The 22,692-nt window shown below is 36.4% G+C and overlaps 1 protein-coding gene across 4 annotated transcripts in view; it reads right to left on the reverse strand.

The window, feature by feature from the left end:
- The window catches only part of ENPP1 (ectonucleotide pyrophosphatase/phosphodiesterase 1), a 69,910-nt gene that overhangs the window by 14,897 nt on the left and 32,321 nt on the right, over positions 1-22,692 (reverse strand). For 3 of the 4 annotated variants that reach the window (XR_014803396.1, XM_021087944.2, XM_021087933.2), the window contains exons 2-16: positions 22,545-22,617; positions 18,985-19,101; positions 17,965-18,090; positions 16,741-16,801; positions 14,033-14,130; positions 12,801-12,880; positions 11,590-11,709; positions 10,786-10,895; positions 9,179-9,244; positions 8,815-8,887; positions 6,565-6,673; positions 4,365-4,496; positions 2,497-2,528; positions 1,372-1,499; positions 82-151 (exon numbers count right to left, since the gene is read on the reverse strand). Coding sequence is in view for 3 of the 4 variants with exons in the window: in XM_021087944.2 (XP_020943603.2) it covers positions 82-151; positions 1,372-1,499; positions 2,497-2,528; positions 4,365-4,496; positions 6,565-6,673; positions 8,815-8,887; positions 9,179-9,244; positions 10,786-10,895; positions 11,590-11,709; positions 12,801-12,880; positions 14,033-14,130; positions 16,741-16,801; positions 17,965-18,090; positions 18,985-19,101; positions 22,545-22,617 (1,395 nt within the window). In the remaining variant the exon portion in view is untranslated. The remainder of the gene's footprint in view (positions 1-81; positions 152-1,371; positions 1,500-2,496; positions 2,529-4,364; positions 4,497-6,564; positions 6,674-8,814; positions 8,888-9,178; positions 9,245-10,785; positions 10,896-11,589; positions 11,710-12,800; positions 12,881-14,032; positions 14,131-16,740; positions 16,802-17,964; positions 18,091-18,984; positions 19,102-22,544; positions 22,618-22,692) is intronic. The other variant, XM_084956132.1, reaches the window with a different exon arrangement.

Genomic DNA, 22,692 nt, shown 5'->3' on the forward strand with positions numbered 1-22,692 from the left:
ATTTTTAAGTCTACAGCTTTATGTATCGGTTTTTTCTTCAGACATAAACTACAACTTTAAAAGTATTATAGGTTTACTTACTTGCATATTTGAAAATGCATTGTCAGAGCCATGAAATCCCCCTCCACAATATTTCCTTTCTGAAGGATTCCTAATTTTCATAGAATATAAATTAACAATGAGAAGTCCATTCATAAAGAAAAATGGATGACAAAATCATGGCATTATTTCCATTAATAAAAAATAAGTAACTATTCTTTAAGATTTAATATTTTTCTTTAATATTTTAAAATATTCTTTGATAAAGAATAAATAGCTATTATTAAGCAAAGTAAATAAAACTAGTTGGCTTTCAAAAAGCATTAAGGGGCTAGCCACCTGCATCTTTCATCTTATAGACAATAATTTTGAAATAATCAAAATCAGCTATAATTGAAATTATATAAAGGAGAAAACCACTAGCATGACTTTGAACCCTGACCATGCTATTTAATCAGCTGCAACTTTGGCAATTTAATTATCTTCGCATGGTTTCAATTTTGTCATGCTTGGTTTGTAAAACTTAAATGATTTATACTAAACAAATGCTTAGAACATAGTAGATATTCACTAAATATTAGTTCCCCCATGAGTAAGGACCTCCTCTTCTTTCATATACCTCTTCTAAACACTAAAAGCACAGCTCTCTAGTAAAGCAGAGACAATGCAATTCTGCTGACAGAATTCTGGTTCACTGCTCAGGTTTTGCTGGACAAAGGTATTTATCATCCCTGGCTTTCTGACAATCATCAAAAGAGTTAATGATCAAGTTTCAAGATATTAACACGCTGAACCATCCAAATAATTTGCTAACACACCAATAAACTGAGGTTCACTGATGGATTAGTATAACAAGAATGAAAAAACTTCTCTGTCTAATAATGAAGAAGGTAATTGCTCATTATTATAAAGAGCTTTTGCTAATCCTCTGTTAGATTTCGAAGGTGTTATTCAACAAATGTGGAGTGAGGGGACAGAGCAGCGATTCTTAGCTGGGGGTGACCCCCTATATACACCCCCCTCTCCCAGGAGATTTCGGGCCATGTTTGCAGACACTCTTGGTTGTCCCAACTATAGAAATGGTGCTTTTTCATCCAGTGAGTAGAAACCAGGAATGTTTTCGAATACCCTACAACACACAGGACAGCTTCCCACCACAAAGATTTCTCTGACCCAAAATGTCAACAGGCCAAGGTTGAGAGACCCTGAGATAGAGTGAAGAACACCATATTTGTAGTTTTCACCTAATAATGCTATTGGAAAGGGCCCAATGGTTACCCTGAATTACTCACAGATCAAGCTAAGTTCATCTGGGAGTGTGTCACAACTTACAGTGCAAGTTGCCACTGAGGGTCCAAATAGAATGTCAAGGGCTCAATCCTGTCACTTTTGGCAAAGTGCAAACGCTTAGGTAAGAAATGCTTCAGGTAAGGTTTGAAGTGCTGGTTTGGTTCCTGGCACTGAAATTACAGAAGGCAAAGAAAAAAAATATCATTTCTGTATTTTTTTAAAATGTAAACTTCCCTTGAAATTGCTTTCTAACTCCCATTCGAATTTTTTCTCACATTTAACCAGTATGTCCAATAAGTCACAGATGCAAAAATAACTTGAGTTTTTATCAATTACATAATGAACACGTTGAATATTCCAAGATATTGAATATTCTTACTTTTATAGGAGATCATAATTATTGCATAAGAGTCCCAGGATGCCTAGATTCAGTCCCTAGTTTATATTTGTGTTACTACCGATGAGCTTATTTTCAAATACTCTTATAACAACTTTAAGACTTTTCTTTCAAATTGTACAAATTTTCTATCAAGTAAAAAAAAAAATACTGTAGATAAACCAGCACTAGGGCAAAAACTTATGTGAAAAAACAGGGATGAGAAAGACTGGTAGGAAGTGTATCATAATGTTAACAGTGTTTTTTTGTTTGTTTTTGTTTTGTTTTTTAAATGACAGCGACGTTTATTTCAGGTTCTCTCTGAGGGGGTTTTTGTATTGTTTTTTTCTCTTTTTTGCCACACAGTCAGTATATGGAAGTTCTTGGGCCAGAGATCAAACCTACACTACACAGCAGCAACCAGAGCCACAGTGGTGAGAATGCAGGAGCCGCAACCTGCTAGGCCATCAGAGAACTCCCTGCTAACAGTGTTTATGATAGTACAGCAATGGGGCTTTCCCTCCTATTGTTTTCAATCATTTCCTCTACTGTCATATAAATTTAACAATATCAATAAATACAATACATTCTTAACATTTTTAAAACCTACATTATTGGGACGTGTCCTTAAAGATCTTTAAAAACTACAGAGCATTTAAATATTGGCCCTGATACTCCAAAATTAGATTGATTCGAATCCTACAATCCCAAGAACAAACACTGAACCTGTTTTCTAAATATATTTTACACAAAACTCATAATGACCAGGTAATGGGGAAAAATATACTCACAGAAAGATTCTTGGCAATGCCTTCATAATTAACTGAAGGGGGACAAAGGTAAGAATTAATAGTTGAATGGTATGCTACCATTAGAAATAAAAATAATACAAAAATAGAGAAGGTCAGACTCAAACCCTATATTTAACTACCAAGGCGGGTTTCAAACTGATCATTTAAATCATTATATATTAGTCACTGAGAGCAATAAGACAGATTTTTCGGAACCACTCAGCCCTCATCCCCACGCCTGTGCAATTATGTCATATTGTTAAGGGAAAAGGCAAGTAACAGCACATCCATTTATCCAACCATCCATCATTCATATGTCTGTGCATTCATTCATCTGACAATTTATCCATCTGCCTACCTGCCTATACATCCATCTATCTGGGCATGCATCCAAATTTCCATCCATCCATCCATCTATCCATCCACCCATGTAGATTTTGTATAATTTTACTTTATAAAGATAAGAATGAATGTGTTTTAAATATGCTGAGCAAATATCTGGGAAGACACCTCCCAGATCTAACAGTGCTTATCTCTAGAGAGAGGAACTGAGTTGTGAATTAGGAGGATTTAGAGTGGAAAACTGTTACTTTTGACTTTATATACTTTGATAGTCAAGAATAATTCCAGAATTTCCAAGTAAGAGAGACACAGGGGAATTTAGAAGTGAGGGCAGGTAGAATAGTTTAGGAACAGCAAGCCCACAGTGTACTTTATTGTACTTCGTGCTACAAATCAGTACTTGCCTAGCTTGCTATGATCCTTTCAGCTATACTTTACATAAATTTGAGAAAATTATCCAGATAAAAGAACATATACTGTATATATATTTTAATGTATGAAATGAGACTGCCATTGCCTCTATAGTTTTGTAATAATCATGTATTATTCTAATAACTTTTTAAAAATACTAACTAAAACTTGTTACTGTACAAGTTAGAGTCTGTGCTTTGGGTGACTGTGTTAATATTAAATTTTCGTGACTATTTTCCAGCAGGGAAATCTATTTCTCCTCATGCATATTCAACAGTATCTACTGAAACATATAGTACTGCATACACCCAAACCTAATCCAATGCTGATGACTATCAGAAAAGCCCTTTTCTCTTTCCATTTCAAAGTGAATTGAAACAAAAAGATAAACAAAACTGCCCTTAGTATTTGAGAGTTACCAAAGACGGTAATCAAGAAGAAGGGCATAACAGAGGTACAATCAGTTCTGAAATAGGCTTGACTTTCCAAACAATGAATACTTAAAATTTCTTGGCAGTTTGGGTATGACACATGGTCAAGAGATAATGTAAAATTTCCTCTTCTTTGTTCACAAAACACATTCCTATTGGTTTTTTTTTTTTTTTTTTTTGGAACAGTTTAAGAAAGTCATTTCTGAGAACAGAAATCAGTCGCTTATAGAATTAATCATCTCTTCCAGCATTCCTCCTTATAATGGAATATTATTCTATAACATCCAGGTGTTATTTTAATGCAATGTCACTGACTGAAGTTGAATAAATGTAGCTTAACTTTTTTCTGAGGTTTTTTTTTCTCTAGTACAAGTAATCTTGAACACAATGTAAGCAAAATACAGATGATAACATAAAATTGTACCAAGCTCCTCACATAACATCTTTAACTATATAACAAATAGGTAAGTGGTTAGAGCCTTGGGACCATAAAAGTGATGTGGTCCCAAGGCTTGTGTCCTCACATTCAGTCCCATAAAATCCCTTTGGTGCAGAAGAGGAGCCCTGGAGATTTAATCATGAAAAGGAAATTAACTGATCGTCTTTAACTTAGAGATAACAACGATTCAGAAGAGTGTACTATGAAGATAATCATATTTGAAATTAGCACAGAGATATACTTACATGAATAGTATTTATCTGGAACATCAGAGGGTCTCAATCGAGCTGCAGGTCCATAGACAACTTTAACATTTTTAATATCTCCCAAGTATTTATTCAGATACACATATTTCTTACAACTGCCTTGTTCCATGCCTAAGGAAAAAAAAAATCCCAAAACATGTTGCAACTTTAATTTAAAAAATTAACACATAGAACAGTTTCTTTCACTTCTAGAATTTTACTCAACTAAGTATGTAGTCAGCATGCGTGAGATAGTTGAATATCTAATAGGTAAGACACAGAAATTCACCTATAGCTACCACTTTACTTAAAATCTTTTCTTGGAACCCTCTTACATTATCAGTAGGGATGTAAATTTGTATAAACCACCATGGAGATTCCTCAAAAAACGAAACATAGAGCTACCATATGATCCAGCAATCCCATTCCTGGACATATATCCAGAGAAAACCATAATTTGAAAAGATACATTTACCCTGATGTTCACTGCAGCACTATTTAAAATAAAGAAATGAAAGCAACTTAAATGTCCACAGACAGATGAAGGGATAAAGAAGATGTGTTATATACATACAAGGGACTATTACTCAGCCATAAAAAGCATGAAATAACGTCATTTGCAGCAACATGGATGGGTTTAGAGATGATCATATTAAGTGAAGTAAGTCAGGCAGAGAAAGACAAATATCATGGTATCACTTACATGTGGAATCTTTTTAAAAAAGGGTGTAAATGAACTTATTTACAAAACAGGAACAGACTCACAGACTTCAAAAACAAACTTATGGCTACCAAAGGAGACAGGTGGGGGTGGGGGAGGGATGAACTAGAGATTTGGGATTGGCATGTACACACTATTGTATATGGAATGGATGGTCCTTGGAGACCTGCTGTATAGCACAGGGAACTCTACCCAATAGGATAACCCCTATGGAAAAGAATCGATATGTGTGTGTAATAACTGAATCACAGTGTTGAAGAGCAGAAATTATCACAACATTGTAAATCAACTCTATTTCAATAAAACTTCAAAAAATGGGGAAAAAATCTTTTCCTTTTCTTTCATCCAAAATTATTTCAGTGTTTCATCTTATTTACTTATTGCAATATCTTTACATAAGGAGAAATATCACTTTTAGACTGAATACAAAAGTGCAGTTGTTTTCTCAGAATTATCTAGCATATTAACTGGGAATACAAAACTCTCAATCTCATTCCAGGACTGGAGTTTCTATAGGATACAGCTTCTTAGGAATGTTTCTAGAAATAGTTTTCAGTAATTATTTCTGAAGCAGACAATAACAAAAAGAAAAAACAAACAAAAAGAAACTGTTTCCTATTTTCTTGTATACACATCACTTTTATGGTCCCAGGGCTGTACACAAACGTATTCTAAAGGTTTCAGTAAGCTGTGCTCACTTCAGCAGCACGTATAATAAAGGTTACAGTAAGCAGTGTTAAATTAAAATTGTCAAAATTAATATACAATGCCTTTAAAAGTCAGATTTATCACGCTAAAGAAAACAGAAGTACATAATAACCTGTTCAAATTATGCCTAAAATTTTTAGAGTAGATTTACCAAAATTTAATGTTGGAAAAAATTTGTTTTAAATGTCCAAGTTCCTGGTGTAAGCTTTCCCCAAATCAGGAGATGAGTGTATTGCGGTTGACAGGCTCCTAAGTTTCTGTGAATTCTAGTTTTCACTTGTTACATATATATATACACACACACACACACACACATATTTACAAATACATATGTAAATATATGTATTTACATACATTTCTTTTTCCTTTGGGACTGCGCCTGTGACATACGCTATTCCCAGGCTAGGGACTGAACTGGAGCTACAGCTGCAGGCCTAGGCCACAGCCACAGCCACACCAGTTCCGAGCCATCTCAGTGATATATATACCACAGCTCCCAGCAACGCCAGATCCTTAACCCACGGAGCAAAGCCAGGGATCCAACCCGCATCCTCATGGATACTAGTCGGGTTCGTTTCCACGGAGCCACAACAGGAACTCTTATTCTTTATATTTATTGTAGTCTTTTCCTAAAGACTTTCCGTAAGAAATCAAATTTTTAAAAAAGAAGAAACTATAACACTCAGAGGAAATAATAAAACAATAATCAATCAAGTAAACTTCTGGGGGCATCATTGAACCTGAAGGAGAAATGATTCAAATTCAGATTACCATGATCTGAAATAAGGATGAGGTTCAGGCATCGATGCAAGTTTAGCTCCTTAAGACCGTCCATCAGCATGCCAACCATGTCATCAACCCTCTGCAGAGCTCTGATGACCTAAGAAAGGGAAACAATCTCATGTCATGCAGTTAAAAGTATTCATGAAATGCTTCTTAAGGCTCTGTGTACTTAATTTTTAAAAATTAGAACTTCTAGGAATATAACCCATTATTTCCATACAAACTGCATGTATTTTTGCATCTGAATATCACAAGGGCACAGAATGGCACATGGTTTTGGCAAACTGCTTTGGCATTTCTCTCTTGCTCTCTCCTGCCAAAACCACTGGCGGGAAATTTTTGGGCAGCTTTGCCTGTGTTTTCTGCTCTGTATCAAAACAGTCTAATCGTTATTTATAGCCCATGAACTTCACTGTATTATGAAATAAGCTCTTTCGACATGGTCTTTCATTCACTCAAAGATATCCAAGCAACATGAATTGGAATTTTTAAATATTAAGATAAAGTGGGTTTTGATGAGCCAATAAATAATATCAGAGTTTAATAGAATTTTTAAGTTGATGAGTATGATTTGAGAAGTTATGGGCTCAACTTTGAATGAAGAGGAATCAGAAAAGCAGGTAATTTGGGAAATCTTTAGTGAATCAGAAAAAGTAGCACTGGTCTTAAAACTTACCTGACCTGATAATCGATTACAAAATGAAACTTGGATTTACTTGGAGCCAAAATGACCTAGACATGGGTCTTAAGTGTCCGTGATTTGAGGGAAAGAATAAAAATGATAGTAGCAGCTGGCTAATTGTTCAGACTAAGATAAGAGCTACAAGAACCATTTCCCTTTGTCTAATTTCAAGATGGCCATCTTGCTGGCCACGTATCTCCCACCTCTAAGAAGGGGCATCTCTCCTTATGTGAAGGACAGAATCAAAGCAAAGGCAGGCAGGATTGTTAACCACACTGAAGCCACTAGAGGTATTTTTATGGAAAGAGCACAAGGGTAAACACTGACTTAGATGAAGGTCAACTTCCCTTTCTCTAGGTTCTCTTTTATCTGATGAGATGGCACCCAAGAGAAATCTACTCTTTAGAAGGGGAAAATCTGGGGTAGACCCAGGGTAAGGAAAATCGGGGGAACATGGTTTAGGCAGCTGTTTTACATTCAGGAGAGAGAAATGAGCATGCTTCTTCTCTCTTCCTTATTTAGAGGAAGTAGCATCCTAAAGGACAGGGCTCACAATGGACATACTGGGTCAGGCTTTAGTATGAACTCTATCATTGGTGCTCACAAACTGTCCAGCCTGGGCAGAAGAACTGATGGGAACTTGGGGGGTAACTCCATTAAGGAAGCGTTTCCCTAGCTTTTTATCTCTTGGACTTACATGGAGCAAAAGATAACTAAATAAAGATTCCGATTTGGGATCCTGGCAATACCTCTTCTCCTCTGCATCGTGACCAACCATATTCACAGATTCTTACTTCTGTTTCTTTTACATCTGAGGTCCCAGATAAAATATAAATCATCTTTTAGTTTACAGGAACAAGGAAAGAAGCTCAAATCCTTTTCTGTTCTAATGCCCTTTGTGCTCTAAGATACGAAAATGATTTGGCCAGGAGTATCTGATGTTTTAAAAGCACCATACCAAATACAAATACAGCCAGAAACAGACTAAGTTCTTGAAAGGGTGTCAGGTCAAATCAGATGTTACACTGAGAGCGTTAGTCCATGAACTATCTCCAATGGTTATTTGAACACCTTTATACTCTTGATAAGATCTCCCATTCTTTGTTTGATGCACAAGCTCTCTTGTAAGTGTGGTCTCAGACAGCCAGAGACATAGCTCCCAAGGAGGAGAGTGCATAGGAAGCTTCTTCTGCCATGTGATTTAGTGTCCTATATTTTCACAGAAAATTGAAGTCTTAATTATTCATACATTTTCAAAGATCACTTAGTTTTTAGGCCGATGTAAGGAGCCAGAGAATGGACAAAGGCTTTGGAACTGAAAACATGGAATTTAATTCACCACTGGTTCAACTTAGCACTGTAGATAGTGTAAACAAAACAAAGCTCCTAACTCTTTTTGCTGAGAGTGAATCCTGGGGTGTAATAAAAATGTGCTTAAAACTCACTCTTCAGAGATCATGAATTCTTATAGATTAGTGAAGAAATCTGCTTCAGAGCAAGGTTCAGTTAGATGTCACTGGGCTTAATGAAGTAATCACTGATAAAAATGTACTTACTTCACTGCTGACTGGTCCGTATGAATGACCCGAAGAATCTGGTTCTTCTAAATACAGAGTGTAAAAGTGTGGTCTAAATCAAACAGTATCAAAATGTAATATTTTACGAACACATTGTAAAACAGAATAGAAAGAATAATTCAACAATTGATAGTTACACAACACTGGGGTATCATTCCTAAACTTGCTGAGAAATAATTTACACGTTTAGAACTCTTCACAATGGGGCTGTAATAACTCACTAAAGAGTGGGAAATAAAACATCAGAGCCAAGAGCAAAGTTTTCTTGTCCTCTGTTTGAAATAATTTGACATTTTTATAAAACAAAGGAGTATTTTATGACGCAAATTAATCACTTACATACCTTTCATCTTTAGGAAGCTGCAGCCACTTAAGAACAGCTAAAATTCTCTCTTCAAATGGCACTGAACTACAAGTAAAGATGAACCAAATGAAACAAATCTGTGACAATTGTTTGGGTTTAAAATATAAATGTTTGTCTTACTGAAAGCTGTATTCAAAGAGACTAAAACAATTCAAGGCATCAACTGTGTTTGAAGAGTTATAAATTATACACATATGAAAGTTGTAATCTAGTTTAAAAATGTGTGACCCATACTCTACTTGAGGATCTTATTTCTGTACCTGAGAACAGCAATTGCTAGTGCATGAATGACCCATGTGTCAATACACTCTTCAAAGGGAGCTTCACGTGTTGATGGGTCTTAGTAAAACTGGGAAGTGGAAGCCTGATGGGCAGACACTTCTCCAGACAACACTTTTTGGGCAGAATTAATGACACCTTCCTCTGGGCACAGGTTTGTGTTTACACAACCCCATCACAGGGCTTGTCCAACCCCAATACACTTGGTTGTGTCCTCTATCAGACCTTGAGAAGTCAAAGAACATAAGTCACTACTCTTGGAATCCCCCAGACCTAGGAGAGTGCCTGGCACACAGCATCTCAATTACCATCCATGGAATGAAATTCATGGCAAATAACAAAGTGCTCCTGTGAACCATAAAAAATAAACAACGGCACATGATCACCAAAGAAAATCATTATGTGTTTCTTGTTTGGAATTTATGAGCTTTTTCTCTCATCCCTCAAACACACTGTTGTATTGTTTTTACAACATAACATTCCTAAGTGTAAGACAGAATTATTTTGGTGGTCTCCCTAAAATGATCCAGAGGGAGTCTTCCAGAAAAAGAAACTTTTTGTTTTTTTCTCAATACCTCATGTATTTTGAATATCACAGGGAGGTTACTCTAATCCATTCTTACATGAGATGGAATGTTTATTACAGTACTTGGAAAATGTAAATCCAGAGGTGCCATTAATATCTTCTTTTAAAGAATATTTCCGGACACCAGAGAGTCATTCCTACCTGTGTCCCTTTAAGACTTTCATCTCCTGCTTCTAGTTCTCTTTCTTCCTAGAGTGAAAATATGCAGGGCCTCCACCCAGAGGCCCTGCATATTTTCACCAGGACTTCAATGCTTTTTTTTTTTTTTCACATTCTTTTTTTTTTCATACTATCCTCCATCATGTTCCAACACAAGAGACTGTGCTGAACAGTAAGACCCCACTGCTTATCCATTCCAAATGTAACAGTTTGCATCTACTAACCCCAAACTCCCTGTCCCTCCCACTCCAATTCTATTTACAAAACAAACAGATCAGGCCCTGGGGAGAGCAGGACTTCAATTCTTATTCCTGCCCGAAGATCTAAATGCAAACTCCAACATGCTACCAGTGTTTTCTAGACAACCTCCAGGAAAAAACTCATCTGGTTTTACACTCAATTTACCATTCATCTAAAACGGTGAAATAGAGTTCTTATTCTGACAGGTCTCATTGTTCAGACAACATATCATTCAAATGCTACAACTCAGGCTGTGATAAAACAAAAACAAACAGAAACTGTTCTACGTTATAGGACCTAGAAAAAGTACATCTATACATACCCATTATATATTTTATACAAGTCTGGGAGAATTCCATTAATTTTCACATCTGATCCTGGCCAAAAAAATGTGCCTGACTTCACGCCTTGATATTTAGCTGTAAGCCAAATCTGGGGAAGATGGTGAAGGAAAGTTAGGATATTATGCAAACATTCAGTTCTCAGGAAACTATGTGTTCATACAACACCAGTGCTTTCCTCTTAAGTGCTAGAACCAGTACAAACACTAGTGAGTGGATATGAGAAAACTGAGGCACAGAAAGAATAATTTGCCCAAAGTCACACAGCTTTAAATGTCAAGGCTAAAATATGAATTTCTAATTTGCAAATTAAACACCATACTCTTTTCCTTCAAAGAAGAATATCACGACTATCCAAATAGACCTTTTAGAATGGTTATGGCATTTTTTTAAAGTAAAAAGGAGAACACATTTAAAAATCACAATTAGAGAGAATCTTCTAAATTAGCAACTGCAAACAAAGTCACACTCCTGCAGAAACAACCAGCTTTGTGTATTAAAATATTACCCCTAGACTATTGTTATATGCTACTAGGACAAGGAGGCAGAATTAAGTAGAAAAGAAAAATGGCTCAGCATAACCCAAACCCAGCTCTGGAATAAACTCCACAATGATACAAGCTATATTTAGAATGATCTACACTTATCTCCATTTGCATAAGCATGGCCACAAACACAGTAAATTAAATAGGTTATTAAAAGCTCCAGGGAATCTGGTATTTTACTCTAATTGAAACAGATTATAACAATAAAAAATATTTTGATAGCTAAAACAAACAACTCACTGGTTCTCCTTTGTACCACTCAGGGTTAAATTTCTCTTTAGTTTTAAGTGCAAAGTTTGCATTCATTTTGGGATCATACATTTTATTGTCAATTATGCCATGGGATTCTGGATAAAGCCCCTGAAAAACAGAAAAAAACAAGTTTTATGCAGGTTATGTGTTTTTAATGTCAAAGTCACAGCACCAAATCATCAAAGTTGTAGCACCAACTGAAGCTACAAGGAACTTAACACAGTGTAAGGAGAGAAGAATAAAACAACAGGTTTCATCAAAACACAGTCAACTGCTCAAGATTTTATATAGTATTTGGTTTTAATTTATGTGATAGGAGAAAATAAGTTAGGAATGCTATGGATGAAGTTCTATACAAAGAAGCAGTCTCTCAAATTTTGAAAAATGTACTATGTTCTTCTTTTGCATTGCTTGGTGAAACATTTCTGCAGAGCAAACTCCTCTTTGCTTTGGTCCCAGAATAGCTTGTACAAATACTAGCTAGTATATTAATTCTCTGGCTTCAACCCTAAGGCCTAATGACTCTACTTTTTTTTTTTTTTTTTCTGGATTCAAATTAAATCTGGAAACTTTGAGTGAAACAAAAACAGGGCTAAAATCCTATCTAAAGTCAGGCAAAGTGGCTTGCTTAGACTCATGCGTCAGGATGACTGGAAAGACAGCTGAGAATATGTGAGTGCAGACAGTTTGGTGCTTAAATAAAGTAAGCTCCCAAACTAATCAGAAAAAAATAGGACTCAAGGGTCAAAGAATCCTAAAACTGAAAGGAAATCAAGGACACATTTCTTGCGGTCTTTAGCCACCTCTTTCCACAGATGGGAAATTGAGACCCAGAAGGTAAAGTGACCTTGCCAAGTGCACGGTTTGCTAGCGGAAGAGCTAGGATCAGAACGTAGGTTTCCTCTAGTCAACTTATGGAGCATGATAACGTGAGAAGAAAGAATGTATATATATATGTATGTGTGACTGGGTCACCTTGCTGTAGAGTAGAAAAGTGACAGCACACTGTAAACCAGCCAAAATGGAAAAAAATAAAAATCATTAAATTAAAAAAAAAAAAGAACCTAGGTTTCCTCACTCAACCACACAATGAAAAAGAAGTAATTTTTTTCTCATCGGAAACCTAATTATTCCCTTGAAAAATGTGACACTGACATCTCACTTCTGTGAACATATAAAAGCTGAAAAGCAGAGCTTACTGTGACAATGCTGTAGTGATTGGGGAAAGTTTTTGTTGGATAGACTGGTCTCATGTTTTTAGTGTATGTTCCACAGGTTTCTACAAGGGAAACAAATTAAAGATTGTTATTAAATACAATGGCAATCAGTTTCTCTCACTGAAGTCTGGTACCACAGACATCCAAATGGTATGAAAAAAATGAACTCAGGAGGGATTTATAACGACATAAAAATTCAGGGTGAATTACGAAGCAATGTTGTGGATTCAAATTCAATGTAAAGAGTTAGTTTTTCTCCTAGTTAGAAAAACCTTAAAAAAATTAAGCCAATGAAACAATTATATGATAATTGATAGTTTTTATACCCTATTTGATTTTTTCCTTTTTCAATAGCAATGATGATATGGTGATACTTATATTACTGATGGTTCTATGATTGAAAACTTTGGCACCAGTGCTAAGAAAAGACCATTCTACTATTGCATCAATAACTTATAGAATAATCATTCCATTAAGGCTTTAATTGAGACAGAATTTGGAAGGCTGCCACATGATAACTAATAGGTAAATATTCTATGTCTACACTACTAGAATCATATCAGAAATACTTCAGGAGTTCCCGTCGTGGCGCAGTGGTTAATGAATCCGACTAGGAACCATGAGGTTGCGGGTTCGATCCCTGGCCTTGCTCAGTGGGTTAAGGATCCAGCATTGCCGTGAGCTGTGGTGTGGGTCGCAGACTTGGCTTGGATCTGGCGTTGCTGTGGCTCTGGCGTAGGCCAGTGGCTACAGCTCCGTTTCGACCCCTAGCCTGGGAACCTCCATATGCTGCGGGAGCAGCCCTAGAAAAGGCAAAAATACAAAAAGAAAAAAAAAAAGAAAAAGAAATAACTTCAGTTTTTGAAATTCTATTTTAAGATACAATACATATTACACAAATAAGTATATAAATAATTTTTCCAAAAAAGGAATCCAAAGTTCAAAGAAAAAAAAAACCTTATAAATCTTATCCTTGTATCTATCAAAGGATAAAAGTCCTAAGAAAACTGTTATTATCTTAGAATTACTTAAAAGGCAGCTTCATAATAATTACAATATTAAACACTAATTCCTTATCAACAAGTTTAACTGCTTTGCAATAGAGAAGTTGCACAAAACAGATTTCTACCAGTATTTTTCCAAAACAAGATTGCCTCCCTAGTCTATCTCACTGAAATGGTGGCACTCTAATAGTAAACTACGAGGTTACTCACTTAGTTTGCTAATAACAGGAAGAAGTCCACCCCAAGTGTGTAAATATTCTGCCCTGAAACCATCCAAAGAAAATAAGAGGACTGGAGGCTTTTCAAACCTGAGTGAGGAGAAAGAAAGAAAGAAAAAAAAAAGAATATTTAAAGAAGCACAAAGAAGATACGCATCCAGTGAAGATTTTCTCTTTCCTTCACCTAGGTCCTGGGAAGATTTTCGACTGATGTCGGCATGTCATCTAAAGAAAAACAAGCTCAGCAAGCGTCCTTATAAAGGATAATTCTACAAGCCTTTTCAAGTACCTGCTTTTATAGTTCATTATATATCATAATAATAGATAATATATATTATTTTATATATAATACATATATCATAGTTCATTATATATCATCAAATAGTATTGATTAAGCACTCATGCCATGTTGAGCCACCAGAGACTGTTATTCATGGTTTCTGCTCTTCCAGAAGCTAGACCAAATGGAACTAAAACATGATAACATTTTCCCAATTTGCAAGAGCATAAATGATAACAAACAGCATTTTCTAAGTTATGCTCTTGTTTGCACTATTTTTTTCCTAAAAAACCATTTTCTGATATTGTCGCTACTTGAATCTAACAGATAGTATTGCATATCACACAAATTATATACAATATTTAGCTTTTAAGCTCACCACATTGAAAAGATATTAATATTTAGTAGAGAAGTTAGAGAGGTATTTATTACCTTTAAATATACAGACAACAAAGAAATGATCCAAAGCTAGGAATGAACAATGAAGATACACCCTCCCACTCCCCACACGCAGGGTCACATGGGTCTATGGAAATCCAAAGAGGGAGGAAAAAAAAAAACATGTACAATAATACACTCAGCAAAAGAGAATAAATAAATAACTATGGGCCACTGTTCCATGGTGACACCAAAAGAGGCAATGTTCAGAAGTTTTGCAGCTTCTAATGATATCTGGTACATGTTATCATTGGATAAGAGTGAAAAAACTTTTTCACTGTTAAGTTTATTCAGTAATTTAAAATTTGTGAGCAAAAACTTGCCTGGCCTGGCACTTTTCAACTCCACCACCTTCCCAGCTTACTGTCATGTACAGAAAACGGAGAAGACTGTGTATGATTTCCACTCACTAGTACCTGTACTAGCTGTTGGGAGACTCTACAGAATCAGCTGCAGATTATCTTGATGGTGCATCCCTGTATAAGATTTCTATTCAATCTAAAGAAAGCATAAAAACAGTCTGCTGAGCCTCCAGGCAAATATACTGGTACCATAATTTCCAGGGTAATAAAATATGTCCTAAATTATAGTCTTCTCATAAAGAAAGGAGGACTTCTATTTTCCACTAGCAGGGTCGACATTACAACTAAAAAATGATGGCCATGTTTAGAAGGAAAAGAAAGATTCAAAAGTTAAAATTAAAAAACTAAAATTAAAAAAAAATTAAAATTAGATAGTTCCTGCTGTAGCACAGTGGGCTAAGGATCTGGCCTTGCCGCATATGTGGCTAGGTTACAGCTGTGCCTCGGACTTGATCCCTGGCCCAGGAACTTCCATAGGCCATAGGCATGGCCAAAAAAGAAAAAACGAATAAGATAAAATAAAATTTCCAATACACCATGGACTTACTAGACATCTTAGCGTACACGAGAAGTCCCCTTTGCAAAAAGGCTCCTCTGTTGAGACTTTTTGGTTTGGGTTTAGCCTTTGCTGCTGCTATTACTGTTGTTTTAAACAGAAAAGTACTCTCTCATCCAAGAGAAAAAAATACATATTTAAAAAACAAAAATTATTTATATAAATAAGCTAAAATGTAGCTTACAAATTTTTAATAGTTTGGAAAAAATATTATTTGAAACATGCAAAAATATTTATAAAGATTAATAATTCAAATTGCATGAGTTCTCAAGTGGAACAAAGATAAGCATGTCTAATACTGTCACAAATTCCCACCTTTTGAATTCCACAAAATTTTTTTCAATACCTTGTATACATAAGGTATCGTTCAAAATACTTTAAAGACAAAAATAATAAGTATAAATTATAAAAAGTATGCAACATCTTCTCACAGACATGTTATCCTAAAAATATATAAATGAATCAAAATATGAAAAAAATCAAAAGAAGCTGTAATTTGCTGTTAAGTTCAATTTGAAAAACTTCAAATAAAAGTACAGATCCTTACTTTCTTTAGAAAGAAAAACACAAATTCCACTCAATACTCAAAAATACCAAAGGCCAAATATTCATGACCTCTCTTTTTTCTACTAGCTTCCAGAGTGGGAGTCATGCCACAATTATATCTATACTACCAGGGCCCCAAAGAAGGGCTAGCTAAAAAATAATATTCAGTGAATCAATGAATAATTATTATTTTTATCTTTTTGATTTGGAAAGAAAAAAAACTGGTACCTCTAAAAAAGAAAAAAATGAGGGAGTTCTCTTCTTGGCTCAGCAGTTAATGAACCCAACTAGGATCCATGAGGTTGTGGGTTCAATCCCTGGCCTTGCTCAGCGGGTTAAGGATCCAGCATTGCTGTGAGCTGTGGTGTAGGTTGCAGATGCGGCTCGGATCCCGAGTTGCTGTGGCTGTGGTGTAGGCCAGCAGCTGTAGCTCCGATTAGACCCCTAGCCTGGGAACCTCCATGCCACGGGTGTGGCCCTAAAAAAGAAAAAAGAAGTATCGAAAAATATAATCTTACCCTGCTGGACACTGTGGCTCACTAATGCTCTCACACGTTTCTTCTACCCAACTTTTCTCACCTAAAACATTTTCAAGAAATACAAAAATGAGTTGGACACACTAAATAGAAACAATGATGAGACACATTAGGACAGATTCCAAAAACAAAACACATTAACGGATACATAGATAATGTGGAGGATGATTCTAGGTAAATATAACAAATAAAGGGAGATATTCTGTTTCAAAATAAGAGATAGTTGATGTCAGGAATTAAAAAATGAATGTATAATTGCAAGCCTATAACATATTACTGTGTGAGAACTTGAAAGTATCTTTTCCGTTTTCAAGTTCTTAACACTTTCAGCCAAAACTGACAACCCTCCTTCTATCCACAAAACAAAATCATCTGGTAGTAAATCCTTGATGTCTTAGTTCCTCTCATACAGAGCCAGGTTCTATCACGGAATTTCAAGGAACCCTGTAACACTCAGACAACACATCATAATAACATCACTTTATACAGAGTCTTATGCACTAACTTCACATCCGCTCTCTCAATGCACGGCACACATGGCTCTCACTTACTAAGAGAGAACCTGTTACATGGTCAGTCAGGATTGCAAAACTAATCTTTCCACAAATACAGCATTACACATGCAACTAACATCAAAATAACCTAAAGGGGTAATAGCAGGAGGGTGAGTGACCACAGATAAAACATGATTGGTCATTTGTAGATAGGGAGTTCCCATTGTGGCTTAGACAGGTTAGGAACCTGTCTAGTATCTATGGGGATGAGGGTTCAATCCCTGACCTCACTCAGTGGGTTACAGGATCCGGCATTGCTGTGAGCTGTGGTGTAGCCCGGAAGCTTCATCTCCAATTCGACCCCTAGCCTGGGAACTTCCATATGTCGAAGCTATGGCCTTAAAAAAAGCAAAAAAAAAAAAAAAAAATCAACCCAAACAAACAAAAACATGATTGGCCATGTGTGCATAATAATTATTATTATCAAGCTGGGTGACACACACAAGCTTCATTACATACTCTCTCTACTCAGGTATGTATGTTTGAAATTTTCTTTTAATAAAACGTTTACTAAGGTTTTTTTTTTCCAGCCAATATGATGGATCAAGAACTATGACTTCTAAGGTTAAAAAAATATACCTGTGCTAAACCCAGCTAAGACCTAGGAAGATGTCAGCCTGCATCTGACCCGGTGAGGGCATGAAATCCTGACCTCGGCATACGGAGCTATAGTTGATGCAACAGTCGCCCTTGTCCCTGCAGTCATCTGAACAGGAGCAGAGGCTTCGGGACAACCTTTTCTCACCACACCTGAATTTGCTGCAAGTCCATATCCGTTCTAGAAACAAATATCCACAGAATACATTTTACGGTCCATGTGTATATGTATAACTGAATCACTATGTTGAAAGCAGAAATTACCACAACATTGAAAATCAACTATAATTCAATAAAAGTTAAAAAGTAAAAATAAAAAGCAGGGAAAACAGTGTCCACTGCGCCCACCCCCAATACATTTTATGGTCCAAATTTAACATGTCTAAAATGAACCCAGAATTGTCTTCTGGAACATGATCTGTGAGAGACAATGGGCTATTTCCTAAGTCCGAGTCACTCACAGAAGTTGCCACCACAGTGGTCCATCTAAAATAACAGAAAATACACAGGCAGCAATTATTATTTCACTGAAAATCCAGAATCTCATCATTTTAAAATGTAAACAAACGTAATTATTATTATTTTACAATGTCCACATAGATCTTGGGTTCTTCCACCAGTCACTGTTGGAGAACTCAGAATTTAATCCAAACTAGCTCACTCTCATTTAAATGTTATTCCACGTCATATGTAGAAAAGATCAAATCAAACTGAGAAAATTTCCAAAGTCTGATAGTTTATTTTAAAGTTTAAGTGGACATCTTAGGAACTCCTGCTTTAATAAATCTGTAATGAAAACAGTCATATATTTTAAGCAGTCTTTTTCAACTTAGTTGAAATGCAAACTAGACTAAATAGGCTTTCAGCATACATTAAATATAGGTATAGTTCTACTATTCATAAGATTTTTACCAAAGGCAAAATATGTGAACTTTCTTTTTCTCAGGAAATATAAAGGCCAAATTTCAAAAAATTTCAAGTTGGTTAGATAAATCCCATCCCTAAAAGATGCAGAACTTCCCTTTGGTCTTTTGCCAATGCCCGTGACCCCATCTTTGCCCCTGCATATTTTTACCTGGTGCTATACATGTCTCCTGGTAATCTAGACAGCAGTTTCCAAGGTCAACGCAAGCAACATCACAGCGACAGTTCCCAAATGTTCTCTCAAAGCAGCGACCTTTGCAACTTTTAACTGAAAATATTGAAAGAGTAAGATATTTCTAATCATCATACAATTACAAAGCAAACAGCAACTAATACACCTAAATTACATATAGAGCAGGTTCAAATACTTTTAGAAAACACAGTTGGGGTGGGAATTAAAGTTAACCAAGAATATTTTCACAAATACATAGAGAAAGGAACACAGAAGGTAGTAACCTTATATAGAGAGTTTGTAACACACAAGTTTGCCATAGGAAAAAGGATAACTTTTTATATATATTATAAACTCTACAGTGGCTAGTAAAACTTAAATACTTACAGCAGTAAAGAAAAGAAAAATAATAGGAGTTCCCACTGTGGCAGGATCAGCGGTGTTTTGGGACCACGGGATTGCAGGTTTGATACCCAGCCCAGCACAGTGGGTTAAGGATCTGGCATTGCTGCAGCTTCAACTTAGGTGGCAACTATGGCTCAGATCTGGTCCCTGGCCTGGGAAATCTATATGCTTCAGGGAAACCAAAAAAAAAAAAGCCAAAAAAAAAAAAAAAAAAGAAAGAAAGAAAGAAAAAGAAAAGGAAGAAAAATAAGAAGAGTTAGTTCTGGAGTTCCCGTCGTAGCGCAGTGGTTAACAAATCCGACTAGGAACCATGAGGTTGCGGGTTCCATCCCTGCCCTTGCTCAGTGGGTTACCTATCCGGCGTTGCCGTGAGCTGTGGTGTAGGTTGCAGACGCGGCTTGGATCCCGCGTTGCTGTGGCTCTGGTGTAGGCCGGTGGCTACAGCTCCGATTAGACCCCTAGCCCAGGAACCTCCATATGCCACGGGAGCGGCCCAAGAAATAGCAAAAAGACAAAAAAAAAAAAAAAAAAAAAAAGAAGAGTTAGTTCTGAATATTTTATACCATGAAAAGGTTGGCTTCAATGAACATGGAGTTCTTTAAAAAGTCATAATCTATGAATATTTCAGAAGAGAAAGAACACCTTATCTCACTTGCAATTTGGTATAAGAAGAAATAATGTGTTTATTACGCAGGACATTTTCTGCAGGACCCATCTCCCTCCATCACTGAAAACACCCATCACACCTTCAGATCCAGCCTGGCTCCCTCTGAAAAGCTTTCCCCAATTCCCCGATCTAGGTCTTTTTATCCTTTTTGGAAGCTTGTATAAAACCTTATCCTTCCTCTCAGACTCTTAATTCCATTTGTAACTAGATTATTTGGTTCATATCCCAGTCTCACACTACACCACAAACTTCTTAAGAACAAAAATGCTGCTCAGCATACTGTAGCCCTGGCACCCAGAAAGATCCCTGACTATAGTTGGTTCTAATAAGTTTTCATTAAATGGATAGATGGTGGATAGGGAAGGAAGACACTTTTTATTAAAAACAAATTTACATCACAACAGTGTACTAGTTGTCTGGATAAACTAGGTTTTTCTTGGATGACTAAAACATCAGGATGGTAAGGAAAAAAACCCCACTTATAAAACAATGGAAGTCCAACAGAAAAAAAGGAATAATCCTAACTCTTGGCTTCAGTGGTCTCCCAAACCAAGAAGACACTGCCATAGAATTTAACGTTCATTTGACACTGGGAAATTAGGGAGTTTCAGAGACATAAAACGACAATAATAGTGTCCAGGGTCAAAGATACTAACTCTTCATCCAAAGGGGAAACAAGCTATCGTAATAATAGCTATTACCTGGAGCTCGTTAATATGCTCCAGGTCATTTCAAAAATCTTGTGCATTCTTTGTTGAGTTTAGATTAAAATTGCTGTTTTCAATCCTTCAGTTTTATTTTTAGTGCCAAACTAAACTCAAGGTGAATTGCTGTCCACTGTAAGGCTACAGGGATGAACACCAAAGTCTACAGCCTCTTAATTTTATTAAATGTTGCTACGTTTTCTTCTGAATAGTTGCTGACTAAATATATAAAGTTACTAAATTTCATTCATTTAAACAATAAAGGACAGCTTAAAAATCATTGAACAAAATTAAATATTACAGGATGGTTAAACAAAAGGATCTGTTCAATTTTCAAAACTGTATTCCCTAGGAAGACCACCAGTGATGTTAATGGGGAAAAAATAAAAATGACCTCAGAGCCAAAATGACTGCTACAATATACGGTGATTCAGAGTTTTATTATTTATTTATTTAGTCTTTTGTCTTTTCTAGGGCCACGCCCGAGGCATATGGAGGTTCCCAGACTAGGGGTTCAACTGGAGTGTAAGCGCCAGTCTATACCAGAGCCACAGCAATACTGTATCCCAGCCGTGTCTGTGACCTACACCACAGCTCTCGGCAACGCCGGATCCTTAACCCACTGAGCGAGGTCAGGGATGGAACCAGCAACCTCATGGTTACTAGTTGGGTTCGTTAACCACTGGGCCACGATGGGAACTCCCACAGTTTTATTATTTATAATAATCTTGTCGATGGCTAGATTTCTGCACTTGATATTAAACAAAAATGCAGAAGTTCTCTGTGGTGCAGTGGGTTAAGGATTGGTGTTGTCACTGCATGGTCTCAGGTCACTGCTGTGGTACAGGTTCGACCCCTGGCCTAGGAACTTTCAAATGCTGTGGGCATGGACAAAATGTGTGTGTATGTGTGTTTCTAGAAGCTTAAGAACATCTCCATTGCTTTGAAATGTTTGCACTTTCAAAAGACTTATAAGCATGTAAGGATAAGTTTCGGATAAGCCCTAGTAACCTCTAGGGCTGCTTCTGGAACTAACTCCTTTTTTTTTTTTTTTCCCCATTTTTTTTTATTACTCAAATGAATTTATCACATCTGTAGTTGTATAATGATCATAACATCTGATTTCACAGGATTTCCAACCCACAGCCCAGGCACATTTCCCCACCCCCCAAACTGTCTCCTCCAGAGACCATAAGTTTTTCAATGACTGTGAGTCAGCATCTATTCTGCAAAGAAATTCAGTCTGTCCTTTTTTCAGATTCCACATGTCAGAAAAGCACTTGATGTTGGTGTCTCATTGTATGGCTGACTTCACTTAGCATGATAGTTGCTAGGTCCATCGAAATACCAGCATTTTTTGCAACATGGAACTAACTCCTTAAGGAGAGAGAATGTCCTGGGAATCCCTGGAGGAAGTCAGGGAGAAGGGCTCCAGGAGCACAGCGCTAAGACCTGTCAGCAATGTCTGCTTGTTGGTGTCTTTGTGCTTAGTTTATTTCTTGTTCTTTTAGGGGTTCTTCTGCTTGTTTGTTTGGTTTTATCGTCAGAGCCCCTCTTTATGGTTTTTGAACTTTTGCAAATAAATAAAATATTATATGGCTAAAATAATAAAAGAGCTTCAAGGAGAAGGCTCAAACCAGCATCAAATTTGCAATATCTATGGAGCACGCAAAAGATTAAGACATAAGGCAAATCTCAGTCACATTCTGAAGGCTGAATTTTATCCCTACACACACACACATACACATTGTCGTACTAATTACCTTCTTTGGCACAGCTTGGTTTCAACCCAAATATACAACCAAGGATTGTTGTTAACACACAGACTGACAATACCTGTGGGGAGAAAAAAGAAAATGATATAGCATCAAAATCCATTTATTGCTTCGAATGTTTCTAAACATGTTAGTG

This window comes from Sus scrofa, chromosome 1 (assembly GCF_054392235.1).
Source record: "Sus scrofa isolate SSC_HxYL_T2T_F1_AM1 chromosome 1, Sscrofa_HxYL_maternal_Yorkshire_Landrace_v2.0, whole genome shotgun sequence".
Classification (NCBI taxonomy): domain Eukaryota; kingdom Metazoa; phylum Chordata; class Mammalia; order Artiodactyla; family Suidae; genus Sus; species Sus scrofa.